At 33.2% G+C, this 22065-nt stretch overlaps 1 protein-coding gene across 4 annotated transcripts; it reads right to left on the bottom strand.

The window, feature by feature from the left end:
* Positions 1-1126: 1126 nt before the first annotated feature.
* LOC142976627 (synaptic vesicle glycoprotein 2C-like) lies at positions 1127-21657 on the bottom strand. 4 transcript variants are annotated; one of them, XM_076120087.1, is made up of 11 exons: positions 21639-21657; positions 10802-10901; positions 6148-6309; positions 5603-5765; positions 5173-5294; positions 4576-4820; positions 4157-4320; positions 3497-3623; positions 2832-3112; positions 2250-2377; positions 1127-2059 (listed from the first exon to the last, which is right to left on the bottom strand). In XM_076120087.1, exons 2-11 carry the CDS (start codon positions 10866-10868, stop codon positions 1956-1958), a joined length of 1563 nt encoding a protein of 520 aa, XP_075976202.1. In that variant the 5' UTR covers positions 10869-10901; positions 21639-21657; the 3' UTR covers positions 1127-1955. The 4 variants fall into 4 exon arrangements, with proteins under 4 accessions (XP_075976202.1, XP_075976199.1, XP_075976201.1 ...); XM_076120084.1 differs by lacking the exon at positions 21639-21657 and adding an exon at positions 19174-19251; XM_076120086.1 differs by lacking the exon at positions 21639-21657 and adding an exon at positions 17594-17715.
* Positions 21658-22065: the final 408 nt, after the last annotated feature.

Below are 22065 nucleotides of genomic sequence, written 5' to 3'. Positions count from 1 at the left end.
TTTCCCCGACATCTAAGTTACTAGGCGCACAAGAACGCGAGGAGCGAACGACATTCCATTCTATGCGACATAGAGCTAGGATAATAGTGAAGCTATGTCTTCAAGAATTCCGGGTAAACTCTAGTCACATATAAATTACTGTACAGTACAACTTCGGATAATATTATCTGTTGTTATAAAATTGAAGTGGGTATTATTTAATTAATAGCGCTGGGGTAAGCCCGTGTCTGAGAAACTTACGTAATTAGTTTGTCAACAAGTATTTGATAAGTAAGTGGTTTTGTAGAGTGACCTCATGAGTGCAGTAATCATATTAAATTGCACAGAGTTCTTATTACTGAGAATTAATAAAAAAGGGGATTACGAGCAAGTAACATCCATTGTTACTTCTACTCCATGTTCTTGCTGAGGGGCTGCAAAAATCAATGTTTCACCCTTCCCCGTCCACCCACGTTTTACCCCAAGATAATATATTCCACACATGCGCACTACGCTGCGCCAGTCTTCCCGCGCTACGGGCACCGCGCTATCTCTTCGGTTCCTTGCTACCCTGGTACCGCCGCCCACAAATCTGAAATTTTCCTGCCCTCCTCCAGGTTTCACGGAAGTAGAAAACCTTCGACTTCCGCTGTATAGGGCGGAATTTAACGGCTTCAGTATACCAAGTATTCCTGTAAGGCGGAACTGTAATTTTCAGTAGCTGACTGTAGCTGCCCAATGTGGAAATTTGAGGTTATGTTAGTGCGCACTTGTTCTGCGCAGAGCAACAAGTTGGGTTTTAGTTGAATGGGCACTTCACGACGTTGAGTCACCGTTCTCATTGATAACTTTGTTGTGAATCAAGTGTACTTGTTATCTAATCACGGGATAAACCAGCCAGTCAATGAATAAGAATTGGAGTGTACCTGTGTTTCCGTTTTATTATTATAGAATTTTAAACAGTTAGGTATCAGAATGTAAGAATCCTTCTTGTTTAATTTGGTGATCTTATATTGCCGCTAGGTGGCGTTAGTAAAGATAAACAATATAACAATACAAACTGTATTTTTTTTGGAACAAATGTTAAATAATAAATGATTGAAAATTAAAGTGTGGTTTTGGGTTAACAATTAAGTAAAAAAGCTGATTTTAATAACAAAACTTTTATTGATTGTTAAAAACATTTTGAGTAATTTTATTTGGCACATTTTAAACGACAGGGTATTTTCACAAATTCCTGCCTTAGCAAAGAGTATTTTTTTGGTGCAAATTACAATATACTCTTATCATAAGGTAATTGACCTACGTATCCGGGAATTTGAGTTCTATCTACATTTTCAGAACTATTTTTAATATTTTTGCATCTGGCACAACAAAATTAGATTTTCTCTCGTAACTTGCTATCTTCCTTTCGATGTTAGTAAAATTAGTTTACCTAAACTATTATTACCTACTTAAAAATAATTTTATATAATACTTATTTACATACGTATACATATAGTCACAGCTTTGGTCATATTTGGTTGTGTACTTATTATTCTTTGTTTTTGGTTTCATCAGTAAAAATCTCGGTGAGTATAACCCTCAAAAATCTGTTACTTTATGGGCCCAAATTCAAAACCACGATGCGGCCCAAGAATTACAAATATGAATCGCTTAGTCTTGCGATATATTACACTACATATATTATCTTGCGGTCTCATGTATAATTAACAAACTATAAGAGCAGGCGGCATTTCGGTAAGTAATCGCAATCGCGATTTCCAGCGCTGCGATTGATAAGTATATCGCGTCTCATCGCAGTTTTGTACTTGGGTTTTTCTATGAACACAGCTTTAATTTAATAAATAAATACTTAAATTACATTGAAAATGTACGCGAGTACTAATGTCAGAGTATTTTGTTCATACATTCTCGTTCATCGTTCAACAGAATGATCTAGTTCTGTCCAGTTCCAATAACCGGTGTTAACCGCTTCATACCGGTTCGTGGGTCTCGTTCTGCGTTGATTCAATGATGACTTTCTTCTCAGGAGATACCTCCTTTTTCCTCGGCAGTGTTAGGCAGAATAGTGAGTTCACTGGAAAGAGAAATATTAAATTAGAATTAATTAAAATTATCTTGGATGAAAGTCTAGCTAGAGGGATAGGGCAAAGCTAAAATTCCTTTGTTCATAAATGTGTTGTTTCTTAAAGATATTTCTCAAACAATTTTTCAAAGCATTGTGTAGTGGTAAAGCAACACATATTAAATTTCATTTAAACCCTTACCTATAATGATAGAGCCGAACATGTAGAAGCCGGCGCCGCAGTTGACGTCAAGGAACAGACCGATGAGGTTGGAACCCACCATGGAGCCAACACGTCCCATCATCATGGACAGACAGATTGCCATAGCTCTGTAAAAGTAGATTATAAAATAAATAACATAATAAAAAGATCATTGAAACATACATACATTAAGTCACGCCTTTTTTCTATAGGGGGAGGCAGAGACTAAAGAAAGTTTTTTGGTACGATCTTTACAAATTTCTTTTGCATCATTCGCTTCCACACATTAGAAGAAATCCAGAAGATAAAATAAGATAAGATCGTTGAAAGAGGATTATTTCATTTTTAAATAAAGTCAAAAATACTCGACATATTAATATGTCAGTATATCATCAAGGTTTAATAACACTACGGTAAAGAATTCTTAAAAGCCAAATTAGTTTTAATCCATGCGACTAAGGTTAACTTTCGATACATCAAATAACCCTACTACTTGATTGCTTCATAGTAGTAGTAGTAGTGCTATATTTCACATACGAATTGATAGACTAACTTTAATTAAATAATCTTAACATTTCTCACCTATACTTAGTAGGGAACAGCTCAACGGCCACCGCATTCATCAAACCAATACAAGCTCCAGACATTTGGAATATCGCAAACAGGACCACGGCGAGTTGCTGGTTGTAGGCCAGATGGGCGCCAATACCACAGCAGCCGGTGACGAAGAGTATCACTACGATGATGACCTTCTTGCCCACGTAGTCCACGAGGAAGCCCACGATGATGTACATGGAGGAGAAGACCAGGCCGATGTAGATTGAACGCTCGAATGTCGATGTGTGGATCGTGTCGTCGCACAGCTGTAAGGAAAGGTTGTGTGTTATGATTTTGTTTGTAGGCGTTATATTAATTGTTGACGCAAAGAAACAAATATAGTGCCGTGGTATATATTAATTGATGGAAAATATTGTCTCTAAATAGGTGGAATGTTTTAGTTAATCATAATCGACGCACGTATATGATTTTGTAAGCAAGCTATCAAGATATAGGTACAGTAATAATAACAAGAACAAGTTTACATGATATATAGGTATTTTCTAAACCCGTTAAAATACAAAACTATTTTATGATTTAAATGAGTTGATCGTTATTTTTGGATTACAAAACGTGGATAAAATAGTATTTTAGGAATAAATAAATAGTTAAAAGCGCAAAATAAAATCTACGAATGACTAGAAACTTACCATTGTGCCGTTGTTAGCAAGGTTCTTGTTAGCGTCGAGTACATCACAGATCCTGGTTTCTTCACCATCACCGTGGTTCGCCAGAGAGTTCAGGATGGACGGGAACCATACGTAGAAGCCGTTGGTACTGAAAATATACAAGACAATTATAAGAAAAGGTTTTTATGAGGGCTAGATGTTACTAGATACCGATAAAGAAATTAGTTGAATAAAATATCAAAATCGCTTCGAAACTTCAACCATATAACAGGTTTAGAGAAGTTTTAACGTTCAGTGATCACATGCAAAACAAAACAATTTCGTTTAATTCCATTACATTAGTCGTAAAATGTCGGTTGAACTATTATTCAAGAATATCTGATACCGATACTGCCTACTCCGATTCAAAATAGAGTAGAAAGAGGTCATAATCAAAAATTTTAACAAAAACAAAAACCGGTATCGAGCAAAAATATTTTTAAAGTAAAAAGTAAAAAAAAAAAATATTTGTAACTACATTATATAATGTTATTTCTGAAGTCAAAAACAGATAGATTTTTTTATGAAATTACGTTTTTCCCAACCGTAGTTTTAGGTCCTCTGGTCAACACAGCGGGATAGATTGGATTTAGATGAAGTTAAGGTGCATACTGTGCATGTAAATTGATTTTGTTAACTTACGTGGCAAAGATGCCGAACTGCACGAAGCAGGTCAAAGCAGTCCAGGGTAGTAGTGGCGGCTTGAACAGAGGAATGGTTTGCTCCTTCATGGACTGCCATACAGCAGTAGCACCCCGGCTGGTCGTGGTCTTTGTGGTCTGATTGTCCACTATCAGGGATTTGATCTGGAAAATGAGAATATTCATTATATTATTATTGTGGACAATTAAATATTTCTAGGATAGAATTTTTACGAAAAGAAAGTCACTATGAAACTGGGTGTGTTTATTAAATTAAGATGTTGAGGTTACCATGTTAAGGTACATTTAACTACTACGCAAAGCTAACCTACGAATGTCCTTGCAAAAATAAACAGTCTAGTCAAAACGAAATTACGTAATTCTTTTAGGAATTAACAAGTATCAAGCTTTAATACTCACAGGGAAGCTTTCAGCAGGTTGCTTCGAGTTCCTAGCATACATCTTCTTGACAACATCCAAAGCGACCTCATGATGACCAATCGCGAACAGATACTTGGGACTTTCCGGGGCAAACATCAGCATCACGGTGCCGACGGCGAAAGGAATCGCGCACGCCACCACGAGGAGTCTCCAGGGACGGTATGCGATACCCAGGAACGGGATATCGTAGGCGAAGTCAAGGGGCAGAATTAACCAGGATACACCTATAAAAAGGAAATCAGAAATAAGTATATGTATGGATGTTTGTTACACTTTCACGCCAATGCTATGGAACCGATTACGATGAAATTTGGTATATACTCGTAGGTAGCTGAAGACCCAGCATAACATATAAGCTACTTTTTTAGGTTTCCACGCGGGTGACCTCTAGTGAGTTAATATTTGTTATCGTTAACGCCTAGTTATATTGTTAGAGCAAAAGTTTGATGTTTAGTTCTTTTATGTACTCGAGTGGGACAAACTAAAATTAAGATTTTATTTCGTAGTACATTATTTCATCAATATTCTATATTAGAGTAGTTTTACAATATTAGAGTCCTTTTTGGACTGACTTACATGGCAGAATGACGGTTCCAATTCCAACGAAGGAAGATCCGAAGGCAACCATCTTGTCTCTGTGACGGAGGTTGTTGAACTCTCCCAAGTATGTGTATGCCACAGCTGATGATCCGGCCATGCTGAAAAAGATTTTAAACATGGTTACAATAAGGTATTTAACTATATTTTAAAAGAATAGTAAAGTTTGGAATTTTGACAATATATATTTTTTTTTATTTTGGTAGACTGTCAAACTAGCATTTGAAGCAAATCAAAGTATCATTATCATACTACGGCAATGGGTGTCATTCATGGCACGAGAAACAACTTCCTATATGTCGCTTGGTGTATAATGGCTGTGGCAAAATATCGATCGCCAATATTATTTTTACTAAGACTAGATAAATGATCCGTAGACAATTAACGAGAGTCTTTTATAGATACTTACAACACAGCCGAGAAGAACACCAGTATCCCGAAGGAGACGACTTCCGGTGCGAAGCTGGCGAACGCGGAGAGTATAGCGGAGATCAGCATAGAGAACAACATGACAGGTCTCCTGCCTTGTGTGTCCGCCAGCCAACCCCAGAAGTAAGAGGTTAGGATGATCGCTGGAAACGAGAAGAAGAAGAGATTATTATAGAATACTGTAACGATGATTATAAAAGATGATGACAAAAATTGTAAAAGCTTTAATTTGGTGAGTCCTTTTCTTATCAAGTTCGAAACTTCCACTTATTCTATGAAATTAGAATGAGCTAAAATTTCGATAAAATTAGCTTTCCTTTTGATAACATTGGGAGAAAAACTATTCCCCAGAATTTCGAAAATGCGTAGTATCAATAAGGAACAACCATTCATGTATAACAGAATATGGGAATTGACGCGAACACGCACTTTACCTTAAAATGCTTAACGTTTCGGCGCTGGTTGCAATCGCGCGTGGAGAGACCTTTAAGAGAGTCAGCCGTTTAGTAAATAAAGGTTGTTTACCCAAGAACGGTATAGCGGAGATCCAGCCCTGCTGCTGCAGCGTGAGCTCGAGGTCGCACTGCGCGGCCGGCAGGATGTAGCCGAGCGCTAAACTCTGCATGATCATGCCCATCAGGATCACGCCCGACATCAACATGTGCAGCACGTTGTAGATGCCGAAACCTGCACACAAATGAAGATTTAGGTTAATAATTCAGTTTAAGATATTTATGTAATAGATTTCAAAGCATAATCGGTTGTTTTGGATATCGCAGGTAAAGATAGATTTGTGACAGAAAGAATGATGTATTCGTAGGAGTCCATTAAAATGAAGTAGAGACTTTCAATTGGTATTTTGGATGTAGCTGGTTTTAATTTCAATATTTTGATTGTGTTTGTGTTAAACAAGGGCATTTTGCATATTGTTTGAATTTGAACTCTTCAACTTTTTATTGCCATTATCCGTTAGGTGTTTATTTTCTTTTCTGTAAAATTTTAATTTTAATATAACAAGTTGTTTAAAGGTCCGGTAAGCAGTCGCTCCACATAAAAATGGTATTCAGCTGCAACCAGTGAGAAGTTATGTCTGATTATGAATTAGTGTAAAGGTAAAGTATTTCCATAACAACGTCACTTTCTTCAAGATCTAACGAAGATACTGTTATCGTTCATATTATACGACACTTACATTATAATAATATTATAACATAACTCTAATGTACACAATGAATCTTATCTTGATGTTCATCTCGCTGGGGCTTCCCTAATTACGTAAGCTGTTGGTACAACGCGTTACCAGTTTACCTTTAAACAATATTTGCGAAGAAAAATAATTTATAATTTATTATAATGTTTCTGTAAAACGTGATACTTAAGTAAACAGTGATAATATTTTTTTAGAAAACACGTGTTACCGAAAATTAGAAGTAGTATATAGAAATAATATTTAACGAGACTGAAATAAAGTAGGTCAAAAATAAACGACTGGTTAATCAAGAAAGAATATTTTTTTAGTAGCATTTGTTGACAATGATACTGAATGATGAAGAATTCTGAGAGCTAATAAAAACATAAGTGGTTGTACTTATGTACAATTGTACAAGTTGATTAACAAGATTCTGCAAAAACAGTTTATCATAGAGCTTTATTACTTAGTTTCAGAATTGCTGTGAGAATTCCTACGTCTTGATTGACTTAATTGATTCACGACTGTTTAAATTGAACTGTATTCAGCGCATGACATAATACAATGTTAAGACTTACATATAGGGGGGAAAACCTGAAAAACAACGTTCGCGATAACGTTAAAATATGGGCAATAAAAACGAATAAACAAACGAATATAATAAAAGTATATATTTTAATGCTTTTCAGTAGCAATGTTAAAAAGGAAAATATGTAATGGTCCTTAGAATCCTGCCGCTCGGACTTTGGTAGTTTGCCTGATTCGCTTTAAAAACCAAATGTAAATGTATTTAATATAATTCTATTTTTACATAAATCAATTATTAGTGCATTAAAAATACTAATTTCAGGTCTGTTCCTAGATTTGTAAAAATCTTTGTAGCTCAAGGTATCCTTAAATCGGGACTTTTGTCATGATCAAATATTAAGGCATTGAAAATACTCATTTCAAGTCTGTTGGTGGATTCGTTGATTTGCAAAAGAGTTCTTAGCTCAAGGTATCCTTATTCCGGTTATTTTGTTAAAAGAAACCAAAACTATGTTGATAAAGTTATCACGCCTTCAATACTAGAGGAGGCATGATTTGACAGGAGGTTAACTATCAGATAATGGTATAATTATTGCAGATTTGTGTCGTTACGATAGTGACGGGTCGTCGCTATCTCACTTCATATTGAGCACGGATTATTATGTTTATTACTTGCAAAATTGTTTATTAGAAATGTATTTCAATTAAAATTTCGCGACAACATGTCATTGTGTGTAGTTCTTATTTTATTTTTTCTAAGCCTTCAAATAATTTGTTATTAGTCAATACAAAGCGCTATTTTAAAAATTTGATATTTTTCAAACACGATCTATGAAAAATTAATACAAAACCATTTTGTTCTAGGAATTGTTCCCATGACATTAGGCTTTGTACCAACGAGAAAAAAGGTTACCTTTGTCTTGTCTTTAATTAATATTACGTGCAATTTTCTTTGTTCTTAATTATATTGGTCCAGTCATAAGACTTTCACCTTCGCAATTCATCCGTGAATAAAGTCACGCTAGGTTATTAGTTCGTTTCTCGCAGATAAGTAAAAAATAACAATATTGTTATAACGTAGGTTATCTTACTATAATAAAATCATTTATTTTATTACTCAAAGGCACTGCATTGACGTACAATCAAATCTGAATAGGCAATAAGTTTATCAATATATAGATTTCGGAATTTACCTTGAATAAAACTGAATGTGATAGCACAATTTCCTCTTTACAGAGTTTAATTCATGATATTGCCACGATTTGAACAAATCAAGATGCGTTGAAACACAAACATGTATTGACGTAGCAAGGTGTGCTACGGTGCAAATAGAAATGCTACGTTAACCTCGACGAATGCTACGAAATTGAAACAATGTGCTACGAAACAAACAAATCCGCTACGAAATAATGTCTTTTAAATTTTTCCACAATTTATGATCCTAGTGCTCACATAATCAGTCTAAGATACCTAATTACAATATGTACAGTAGTTACAACGCATAATTGCAGCTGTGCTGTTACATCATAATGAAATTATTATCTTTGTGAGTCAGTTCCTTGCTCTATAATAAGTGTCAATGGTATAGAATGCCTGACCCAATTCTACGATATCTATATAGATCGTACTGCTTTGAGATCATGTGTGTCAATAGACCAGGCTATTCCTTCACAAAGTTACTTCTATATATACATAATTGATTATAAGTTACATGCTTCGAGGAAATTTGCATTGCGTTTCGTACAGAATAAAAAATAAAAATAATAATGATGGACCAACGTGTTGCCTATCCATACGTAATAATAATATTACAGCGAATTGTTTCGGTCTATAACACATAATAAAAAGTTGATGAAAAAGTTCATGGAATGATCTATACTAATATTATAAAGCTGAAGAGTTTGTTTGTTTGTTTGATTGTTTGATTGTGTGTTTGTTTGTTTGAACGCGCTAATCTCAGGAACTACTGGTCCGATTTGAAAAATTCTTTTAGTGTTAGATAGCCCATTTATTGAGGAAGGCTATAGGCTATATATCTTCACGCTACGACCAATAGTAGCAGAGTACCAGTAAAAAATATTACAAAAACGGGGAAAATTATGACCCATTCTCTTATGTGACGCAAACGAAGTTGCGCGGGTCAGCTAGTAAATAACTAAAAATCATAAATATTTTTAGACGTCTAGTTAATCAGCGTTATTAATTGTTCAATTGCGTGTTGACAGAACAAAACAGTTCTCTTAATTTCCATTGTGTTAGTTAATGAACTAAATTGTTCCAGACTTGGAGTGTTTAAGTCCTAATGGTAATTGGCGTGGATACCAAGAAGTTTATTTTTATTTCTAATTAAAATTGTTTGTGATATTACGTCATTGTTTAATCTTAAATCCTCATTACAATTTTCATTTTTGTTATTGAGCTATATTGGTGAACTTTTTCCAACAATTAATGAGAAATCTACTCATAATATACTAATAATATCTTTTTTTATCCTACGGTGCAAAAACCTTTAGATTTTATCAATGCCTCCGAAATGCAACTAAACTAACCACATCAAGTTCAATCTTCTAAAACGGAAAAAAATGTGATCCTAGCCGGTTTAGAATGTCATTCTTGAATTAAAATCTATAAAGAATCAACTATAACGATCATTAATTACTATTTTCCCAACAATAAAGTGATTGAAATAAGTTCTACATAACAAAACTAAGATAGATCTATGTACACACCCCGGTTCACACGCACTCAATAACATCAGCAGTTAAGATAACTAATGTGTTACACTACATTGAAGCCCTTGTTAGAACAGATTCAATCTAGTATTTATACTTGAACCATTTACATATAAATAAACAAGACTTCATGAAGTAATTCATTACTTTTGTAAATTTTCCAGGAATTGCAAGTAAGGGACGGTTCACATCTGACGGAAGATGCGTCGGGCGCCTAAAGAGTATGGGATTCGCAACGACGCATCATCGGTTGATTGTGAACGGTCAAGTGTTTTTCTATACATTTGTCTGTTCTGGCGTTACGCGACCGATAATATGCGACGCATGTTTCGTCAGATATGAACCTTCCCTTAAGCAGTTTTGGGCCTTGCTCATACATTTATATAAGTCATCATATGGCAGATTTGTCAAACGTATCGTTATGTAAATGTGCCCTTACTCAACAGTTAGAACGACGAAATTTAGAGTTAATTCCTAGTCAAACATGTGAAATGTTGGGTACTGTCATAAGATAAACACATCACGAGATCTTAATAGGTGTGGTCTACTATCAACAACGCCTCCAATCTTAATTGGATAACACTTATCATTAAACAGACGAAAAAACATTATTTTAGCACTTATATTGTCTTAAAAGCCACGTTTGTTGCGGAAAAATACTAGGAGAACGTAATTATTTGCTATTTTTGTTAAGATAGCTGTGAATATTCGTCATTAGGACGTCACTTACCAGATAACAACATCGCTTCGTCCAACGACGCAGCCGTTTTTTCATTTTTCCCGCTTGATTTGTCCATTGCGCCGTTCACTGTCGTATGAGACTCGAGAACCTGTAAATAAGAAGCAATGAATGTCATATTGGATTTAGAATAGATTGTAATTAAACAGGACGCTTTATAGTTGATTTGTTTTCTAAATTCGAACTGAGTCTATACGAACTTTAAGTACTAAGTTAGCTTAGGTTTAGAAAAAAATAAAATACGTAATTTATGGTTATAATGTGGTCAGTTTTTACTATGATACATAAAAAACAGCAGAGCTATACGAACTTCAAAACTTCCAACATCAAAAAACTATTTAAAGCAGTGGTAAACATGGTATAAGTAGTATGTTGCATGACACAGTTTTAATTAGCGTGTATTATTAAGAAAGCTCTCATATTGTCTGTAATATAAAGTGGTCATCCGACAATTTGTTTCGACAAGACAACTTCGACGAAATCAGAACATAAGCGAGAGAAGCATAAGTGTTTTTTTTTTATTACTAATTCTAACAAACGCTCACAAACAATAATAACCTAAAAACGAAACGGATATCAGTAGTAGTTAAAGCAGGTGCAATATTATAGCAGTTATTTTTTGCTTCAACGTTTATTTTTACCTCTTTGTCTGGCACAAAGTTATATGCATATTTGTCAGCCATCTTTACGTTGTTAAACTCGACACCTAGAAATTGTAACGCTATAGAAATTTGTCACGGACACGACTGTATTATTTGATTTTGAAGGTTAATTTTGGGTTAAATTTACGCACGGTAGAATAGTTGAAAATGTTATAGAAGTTAATAAAGATACGTTAGTCATTAAAATTATGGAAAAAAGTAGAGATAGTGCAACAGAAATTGCAGAAAAAAAGACCTATAAAAGCAGGTAATTTGAGTCATTAAGACATTGAAACGGGATTCATGGTAAAAGCCTGGCAATTGGTAAATGACGATTGAAAGCATATATATCAATGAACTTATTACAGTATTTCAAAGCAAATCTAATCACTAGCAAAGTCTTATCATGTTTTGATGAAAAGTGATGAATAAGTAGGTAGTTAAACGCAAATATAATTTAGAGCATTGCGTAAAATATTTCGTTGACTAAAGGAAGCCGTTATCATGACTATTCGAAGTAGGTATTCTATGTCCTTTCAGGCAGATTCACCGATGTAATTATCAGATAATATGGATAATTTTTACCGTGCGCAAAAATATTGTTTTAAAAACCTAACAAACTTCGATTAGTATAGCTATTATTTCGTCATAATTTCTACAAACACTTTTAAATTTCACTCGCGTAATTACTTCGAAATAAGTCCGTTTAAATACAAATACATTAATAAAATGCCATGGTCAAAGTCGATAAGGTATTAGATAAAAAACTACAATCGCGAATTAATTTTCTTTATATGTAGGGCTACTACTTCTAAGACTAGAAAATTTAGGATAACGCTTTCAGTGGTATTGTATTTTTGGGCGTGAATTACTTTCTTAGATAAATGTAGATAATAATAAGGCTAAAGGGATTAAACGATAAAAAAAACATTTGATTTGTAGTTACTTAGAAAATGAACAACATCTAGAAAAGCCTACTATATACCAATCATGTTTACGCGAATGCTACATTTGAAATTATACACAGTTTTTAAAATTTATTCCGGTATATTCCAAGTTGTATTTACTTCAGTGCATATGTTACTAGGCATAGGGTGCATACTACTCATATACCAATATTTTCCGTTATAATAAAATTGAGTGGTTACACTAGTAATTACAGATTTATCAAAGTAATCAGTCATCTGATTAAAAATTACAACATTCATGCACATATTTAACTTGAGATTAGGTAATTAATCTTTTAAGGAAATGTGTTACTATGTAGTTGATTATGTAACGTACATTATTGCATCAACTGCGTTAATAATACATAAAACTGAATTACTGAAAGAAATGATAAAGTAAGACAGCAAAGAAAGTACAGTATGGCTACGCAAAGAGACGATATCCCACCCGAACAGCATATGAGAGTTGTAAACATCAGTAAAATAACCGATTTAGAACTTAATTCTTTATTAGAGACTTGCAATGTTGGGTCTGCAATCGGCAAAGGAAGGTTAAGCTTTTAGTCAAAAACCACACTGGCTAAGTGCGAGATATTACTAATTCTACGAGCTGAAATATTTTATAAATTGTCCGCTTTTACAAAATTAGTGATGTTTTAATTCATTTTTGTTATTAAAGAACTTATGTTAAACTATGTTTCTGCAGCTTTCAGTTTGAAATGAAGGAATTAGTCTAAAAGAGTGGGTGTAAGTCGCATACCCTGTGCGCAGCTTTAACTTCGTAAATATGTTATTTCTGCGTTTATATTGTTTCCTTTTAAAGTTTATCTCCTAGATTACGTGATAGACATGACGTAGTAACATTGTAGGTGCTGGTTCTGACATAACGTTCTACAGTGGTCGTAAATGTCCTGACCTACGCAACAGAGACGAGTGAAAGACATCGAATGTCATATTGACTACATTGTAACATATCTTGAGATGTCTTGATATGGTATTAAAATAATTTATTAATTAAATGGATTATTTATAGATGCGTACGACAGGGGTCAATAGTGTTGCTAGAGGCGGTGAGTTCTATAATCACTTAAGGGGTTTCAAAAGTATTCAACCTGATGAATCATCAGTCGCCTGTTAAATGTCTGGCAAAATGACCAATGGCTTAAATAATAATAGTGACAAACGATTACACATAATATTAATATGTAACGGGTCTTCAATGCGATTAAGAATTGAATTTTGGCATACCTTATTTTGCCCGACGTTTCGGTTAAATTGCATCGCCCGTGGTCACAGGCACGCATTTAAGACCCGTTACATTATAATATGAATTGTGAGTTTGTGACTAAAGTGATAACGAAGCAAAAATACATGGAATCACTAAAGTCTACGACCTTTTTTCTTTGGCTGCAACTGTCGTTGACTTGCACTTGCTACGATAATCTTGAATAGAGCGATGACACTTCTGTGTTAATTAACAAGGGCGCCAGCTGATCAAGACGTTGATTAAGTACAAGTTAATAATACATGATTAAGTCAATTAAAATCCGTACTAGAAGGTGCGAAAATTGAGATAGCAGACATGAAATCTGATTTCAATCAACGACCCAAATTTGTCGTCATATTATCAACGTGATTTGTTATTTTTAATATCGATTAACATTTCTTGCTAATCGACATTAAATTTCAATCAAATGTACGTCCCGGATGAGTAATAAAACATATCAGAATATGTCCTGATAGTGTTATCAACGTACATTATTGTAGAATTAAAGTAAGTAACATCCGATAAATGGATTAAAGGCTTGAAGAAGGCCGATTGGGGGGTTGCTATGGCAAGTCTATTAAGACAAAGAAAAAAAAAGCTTAATTAGTAGGCCTGTCTTTCCAGTTAAATATGAAGCAGATATCAGTGATAGAATTATCTCATCTTCAGATTTGAAACTTTATTTGAGAAAAAGTGAAGTAGTCTTTGACAGATGCTCTGTTGGGTACACTTATTTTGGTAAACTAAAAACCTTAACTGAAGGTAGAAATTTACAAGACACAAGAATAACCTATGCCTTAAATTAATTGAAAATGCTCTTCTATTTTCGTAAACCTATTTTATGCATTTTTTTAAAGTGAGCTTTAAGATTCGCTTCTTTAATTCACGGTAAGATTTAATATACAAAAGTATATTATATAAAAGAAAAGAGGAACTAACACGAACAAGCTAATTTTACCTTGTAATGCCTGACGTTTCGGCGCAGCTTACACTGGCCGGGTCGCAGGCCCACTGCTTTACACTATTATAACACAACGCGAAAGTTTCAAAGCTTCGATAATAAATCTACTTTATTCAACAATATAAGTGTGAAAACAAATGATGCATATGTCTGTACATATAAATAATAATGAGTGTTATTATAAATAGGTACGTAACGTAGTGATTGCATCACGTTTGACCGGAGCAGGTAAACACTGTTTTATCATAGAACGACTGTAGGGCACATAACATCTGTTTATGTCAAGGTTAAATAGAATTCACTGTATACATATCCTTACTTATCGCATAGGCTTTTATTTGAGGCTGTTGAATAGACAGATACTCTTTCTATTCCATCCTTCTTATAGAATAGTGGGTCTGTAGATTACATATATGCTTTTGAGATAATGACATGTTGTTGTATTTTATAGTTGCTATCTGTATTTAGCAAAGTCAAAGGTGTTTGAACGCCTTCAAAACTTTTATACAACGCAAAAACGTAAATGATTTGTATTTACTACGCGTTGTTCTAGGGAACGTTGTTATGGGTGTCCCTCAAGGAAGTGCGCTAGGACCTTAACTATTTTTGCATAAAACAAAAAACTCTCACTAACAATAATTATTATGTTTGTTACTCCTTCTTTGTTTGTTATCTAGTTATTTATGTTTGCATTATTATATTGAAATTACCTTTACACAGCTTTTACGAAAATAATTTAGATTTACATTTCTAAATCTTAAATGTTCCTCGTATTAATAAAAAGATTGGCTTGTAGTAAAGGAATTCAAGTTACAGAATAATAGTACATATAATAGTTCTTTGTTTAGTTAATATTAATTGTTTATAATTAACACAACGCAGGGGTCGCGACTGTTGTAAGTATATAGGCTCGTTGACATAGAAAAGTTGGGAAAATTTGTGAAACCTTGTTAGTCATATCTGCTATTTATAATAAATAACCCGTTTGTTTGTAAACATACCAATAGGGCTTGCAAGTAAATAGTAAATATTTAGAGAACGCCCGCCACATAACTTCAAAGACTCCATAACTCACAAAACATTTTAGTGTCTAGATTCTATTTTAAATAAAATCTAGGGTATCGCAAATTTCCCACGGACGAGATTAGAAATAAATGCAGATATTATTATACTTATATTAGATAGACCCTACTCTAACAGTAGGGTGGAATGAAACAATGAAATAAAAGGTGCAATAGATGGGTAGAGATTGCATGACAGTTAAAATATAAAGAAGATATCAGAATCGAAGGGAGTGGTATTATAGCGACACCGGCTGTTACACCGGAGTAATCTCGGCAGATTTGTAGAAAATAGTTTTAAAGCTTACATTCTTGTTAACAAACTGGTATCTACTTGGAAACATAGTTTTAAGTACCTTTTCCGTATGTCAAACGGGTTTCCAAAGCCGTGCCTCCAATTTGACACCAGTTTATTAATACAGATTTTAATTTAAACTATTTTCTACCAATTTCCTACAGATTATATTATTTTGCCTTCTTATATACTAGCTTTTACTCCCGACTTCGACGTCACCTGAATTTTCCCGTCATTTTCCCGGGATAAAGTAGCCTATGTCCATTTTCGGTTATTAAAATATTTCCATACCAAATTTCATGCAAATTGGTTCAGTAGTTTAGGCGTGATTAAGTAACAGACAGACAGGCAGAGTTACTTTCGCATTTATAATATTAGTATGGATTAACGCTTATTGTTCGACTCTGATTTATGAGTGAACCTTACCACGAGTCAATAACGATGTAAAAATTATGAAAATTACACACGACTTGATAATTTATTTCGCTTACATAATGATAAAAATGTATTTGAGATGTGTTGTGGAGATGATGCAAGATGATCGAGATGCTCAGCGTCGTGCTTACAATATGATATCTGTATCATTACTGTTTATTACACCGACTCCTATGAGGTAAACATTATTACGTAGAGATTACTTGAGAACTAAGAATTAGCTGTGCGTTTGCAGAAAAACTGCTACTGATTTATTAGTTGGCTCTAGCATTTAGATATTTATTGCAGTAATTTTAAATTTTATCGTAATTTAGGAATATTTCTTAGGAAATCTCTTTATAGAGACACGGATCTGAGACATTTTTTTGATGAATTCATGTTAGTCAATAGCTAACATCTCAAGCTTTAGATTAAGCAATTAGTTATTTTTTTAGTCAACCCTATTGTAAGTTTTTGTCAAAAGAGATCTTAAGCTCCTCTTGTTTAAATTACGTTAAAATATAAGTATGAGCTGTATGTCAGTGAGCCACAAACAGTTTGTTTGGTCTGCCTAAACCTTTAACACACATTGCACATAGTGAATTAAATATATCATTGAATTGTAGAGCGTGTTCTAATTTCAGTATCTATTAGATTGTCATTTTATTATTTAACTGAATCTTCGCAATAGTTTTACTTGTTACTAGAAGTCTTCTATCAATTACTTTTAAGATTTCACGAATTATGGTTATGGAAAATGTGTATGTAAAGTTATAACACACTCTCAAGGCGCACATATCTACGGAGAGGCCTACCGATTACTTTAACCACTGCACCATCCGTCTCATTTAATAATGATTAAGATATCATTTTTCTTTTAATTTCTGTCTATGTTTTCTTTAAGGATTATTAGCGATAAAAAATAAGTTCTGTTAGCCGTAGTAGTTATTATATCTCTTTCTGAGCTTTAAGTGAGCTTGCTGCGATTGTAAAAAGAAATTATAGAAGTTTAGAAAATTAAAAAAAAATAAATTGTTTTCTTAATTTTTTTTAAAATATGTAGTATTGGTTGCCTTTTCATTTATTTAAAACATATTCTTAAATAGTCCAAAACCTAACTTACTTGAAATATAGAAAAAAAAAATTTAGAATTTTCTTTTTTTATTTTTCCACGAAACTTATTTGATCAGCACTTACCTATACACAAAAGGTGTTGTTCTATCTATATAGTATGCACGTAACTGTTCATACTAGGACACTGAACATAACACTGAACAATTTGGACGCAGCCGAGCCGTTATATTCGGTGAGTATCGCGCGTAGATAACGCACTCCCGACGAGTACGTGTGTGAACTTATACGTCACTTCGCGACTTCAAGGGTTATTGGTGAAAGATTTGGATATTATGTTTATTAAGGGGGTATGTTTTAAAGGTTTTAGATAAATGTCCTCGAAAGCTAAAGTTTCTTAATCTTAATAAAGCTACTATCTGTGTATATGTTACTGTAAAAGCCCGAACTGTGGTAAATCCTAAAATTTTCCGGTAAAACCTAAGATTTACCAACTCTCATTGGTAAAAGTCCGATCATTCTTTTATTTCGAACTTTTACTACCATTTAATTGGTAAATCTTAGGGTCATTCACAGTTCGGGGTTTTACAGTAACATATACACTGACAGAAGTCTTCTATCACTGAATAGTATAAATATTATGTCAGTGTAATGTCAGTATGGTCTACAACATAAGAAACACCATTTTTTTTGTCATTTCTTATCAGATTGTGTCATAAAGTTAGGTATGTTATATAAATTAAGATTTGACTTTACGCAGAATTACTTAGTTTAAAGTTATGTATAAGCTAAAATAATGTCATCAATAAGTAGTATTTAGTTGTAGCTGAGTATATAAATAGCATGTTTTTAAACAATCCTCAAAGTATTTGTAATGTTTAAAGATTATTAAAATCTGCTTTTAAACTTTGACATGACACAACACGTATCTATAATGCCTATTACTTTATTAAAAACTTTAAAATCACATATTTTCACATTCCCCTTTTTGTCACTAGTTTAATAATGGATTTATTATTATTATCTAGAGTAATTTAATGGATCACACATTAACCAATATTATCATAGTACGAGTAGGTATAATCCACAACTTTAAAAACCATTAGTGTTAACAGCTATTAGCTACTTTACTGTTTGTAAAAGCTAAACAAATTAAGCCATAACGATCGTGAGAAAAATGTTTTTTTGAGAGTTCTATTTATTTACTTAAGTTAATACTCGTCTTATTAAAGACAATAGCGGCGTTTATCGGTAATTCTGAACGCGTTGTTATCACAGCTCGTGGACGTTTCGAGGTACAAGTTCATACGTGGCATTAGAAAAACAGATCGTAGCAAATATAGAAAATATATTTTAATTTTTGACGTTCAATAAAAGCATAGGTATCTTTCGATTAACGAAAAGATATTTCAAGCCGCTGTTTAATAATTTCCAGGTAAATGAAAACTATCATATAATACCTAGACACATTCTCATCGTAGACATTGTAGAGAAAATTTATTCATAGAAAACTTATAGATCCTAGAACTCTTCCCATCTTTTTAATTGTCAGTAAAACATAAAGATCTTTAAATAGACACAAAGAGATGATTAACCCGCGTTATCATCTCGAAACTTCCACACTGATTATTCTCAAAAAATAACACACATAACCGTATTTCACTTGAACACATCAACATTATATTTCATACAAATCATCCACTTACTTTTAAAAACGCGATGCAGACTTCGAATAGTTTATGGCTTCCGCTCTCACTACTCACAGGCATTATATATAACTGATTAGTTTTAACTCAAGCAGTATATACTATACACATCTCGTCGTGATAGTGGACCGCGGGAGGGCTCTATCTTAGCTATGAACTTGGGGTCACGATCAACGTCTGGTTTTAACTTATATAATGCCCGTGTTCCTATGTCCCTGCCTCATTATCTAAATCAAATTTCTTTGTTGTTACTTTTACGCTAATGAGGCCTAATGTGTTTGTTTTCAATGCAAAATATGATTACGTATTGTTTATTGAACATATTTGTGTTTGTTTATGATTGTTTTGGCTGTTACCTTTTCTTTCATGATATTTTACGAATATTTTAATGTAAGATAAGTAATTACGCTAATAGCTTCTAATTCGCTGGGAATTTTGGTTTTTAAAACACAAAACATGCAAATCTTTGCACGACACTTAGGCTTCCATATTATGATAATGTAATGTACGTATTGTTTTGTTAACCTTTAATCTGTTTTTGAGAGCTTTTTCCTTATTCAGATTCATGCCAGCAATATTTCTGCATTATCTGTTTATGATCTAGAACTTTCTAGACAAAATCATTATCGCTGCACATTCGGTCATTTACCTATATCTTGATGTCAGATTGTCATCAGCTCCACAGCTACGTATAAATAATTTATTTTTGTGTTTTCTCCTTATCATATAATCGCATCTGTTGCTGTACCTATAATTAATATTTCATTATCACTGTGCAATGACAGTGTAGTACGAATGAAGATAGAAGTGCGAGCTGGAATTCAAATTTAATAATTTTATTATTAGAGATAAGCAAGACTTATTGTCACACCTTCTGTTTCGTAAAAGCATCGAATTTCGATAATGTGTGACAGTTTAACCCTCAATGTTAGTGAATAAGTAGACTCCACATTCAATAATATTTAAGCTTGATATGGTTTTGAAACAGATAGGTATCATTAAATGACCTAAGCAACAGGTGCATTATCACAAATCTTTTGTGCAAAGATTAGTGTAATCTTTGCACGAGGGGAGCATAGCGTGTCCATACGTTGTTTTTCCTCAGCGGAAATATTAATTAGCGTCACAAATAAAACTGGTGACCGCATCACTATCTAGTAAACAGCTGGAAACTGCTTATCATTCTGATACCAACACTATTTATAATTTAATAGAGGATTAATTTAAGTCAAAAATATTTCACGAAAACGGATATCAGCAAAGATAGGGCAAAGTCATTAAAGGGTTTCGGACAAACAACGTGACATCACCTGATTATACTCGTAGTATAAACGTAATATTTCACATGATTAATTAACTTTGTTAATGAAATGATATAAGACAATAACCGATAACAGGTAGATACTAAATATAATTTCGTAACGTTACAATTATTGCGTAAATATGATAATATAATTTTCGGCCTGGCCAAAGGTCTTAACTTTTAAAAAATAGTATAAAAAATCGTCGTTAATCATGATAAAGAAAGAAACTTTCATAAGTTAATCTAAAATGTATCCGGGAAGACTTAAATACATTCAGACACTGTTATAATAAGAAAAACAACACCTAAAATAAAAAAAATCACTTTAAAGTAAAAATAACACACTATAAATTAAACATTTTATTAGTTTCATTCATAGGCTTAAGATAACATGATATAATCACTTTATGCGGTGAAATTTATTTATCTAGGGCTATAAATATTTATATCATGCGATACAACATTTCATCATCTTCAATGTTTTTTCTTTACAACGATGAAATAAAGCTAGATTTATTTACCTTTTTAGTAGGCAAAGATCTAAGGATGCCATTTGGTGCGTTCCTAGTACATCTTGTTATACGGGACCGCCGGTTACTGTAGTGTACAGGTTTGTTTTATTTCCACTAAATATAAGATAAAATAACCAATATCAATCATGTTGACAGAGCATAACTAAGTCTTGAGGCTCATAAATTAGTATTACCAATGCGATTAGTTGCTCTAGTTGCTAACGTCTAATGCTTTCTGATAAAATTACGTTAATTTATTCGAGGAAAATTATAAGAATAAACTTAAATAATAAACTTTGAACGACACAAAGTTCTTTAATCTGCATAAATTGTAAAATTCGAGCTAAAGGTTTACACACTACATATATACATAGTTGCTAACGTATAATGTTTTCTGAAAAATAAAACTTAAGTATTTCATTTGAGGAAAATACTCTTACAAGATGTTGTAAAGTTCATAAATTTGTTTAAATAAATTGTAAAACTCGCTCTAGAGGGCAAAGATAACCACTAATCACAAAGATACTTTTAATTATTTTCCTTAGGTTAAAAAGTTTCTAAGCAATAATAATTAAACAACATATATTTTTTTTAAACTAGCTAATGTCTTAATCTTAAAAAGTGACTCTACACAGGTTCTGAATACTTACCTTATTTATTTCACGGCAATAAGCACCTCACTACTCGTCTTTGCCGTCGTAGACAACAGACTATAATAATTGTATAAACTTAACAAAAATAATTACGGACTTTTGTTTTTATTCGTTTAGAACAGTTAACTATGATTCATGTTTTAGTTCACCACAGCTGTACAAAGTGCAGTCAGATATGTTTATCATTTGCGAACTAGTTTTGTTGTCCTGCTTTTCTGTCCTGATTATTATAATTTCATTAAAGCTTTGTGGCTTCAATTAAATTGGAAAAATAAGTATATTATAATTAATTTTTAAATATAGGTCATTGTGATTTTAAAACGGCATAGCCAACATGTTTGCCAACATGCCACTTTGTCTGTCCAAATTGCAGCACAACATTGAACTTATATAACATAATTATACTCGTAAAATCCCTCAATTT

Source organism: Anticarsia gemmatalis, chromosome 11 (assembly GCF_050436995.1).
Source record: "Anticarsia gemmatalis isolate Benzon Research Colony breed Stoneville strain chromosome 11, ilAntGemm2 primary, whole genome shotgun sequence".
NCBI lineage: Eukaryota > Metazoa > Arthropoda > Insecta > Lepidoptera > Erebidae > Anticarsia > Anticarsia gemmatalis.
This window is presented reverse-complemented; position numbering and strand designations above follow the sequence as displayed.

Bases quoted from the DNA above. Each gene is read 5' to 3' on its own strand.
- LOC142976627 (XM_076120084.1), bottom strand. From the start codon at position 19,236: ATGCCTGTGAGTAGTGAGAGCGGAAGCCATAAACTATTCGAAGTCTGC. The intron at 6,310-10,801 runs GTAAGTGACGTC...ATTTGTGTGCAG, and splicing joins CGAAGCGATGTTGTTATCTG to GTTTCGGCATCTACAACGTG. The intron at 5,295-5,602 runs GTAAGTATCTAT...AATCTTTTTCAG, and splicing joins GTGTTCTTCTCGGCTGTGTT to CATGGCCGGATCATCAGCTG.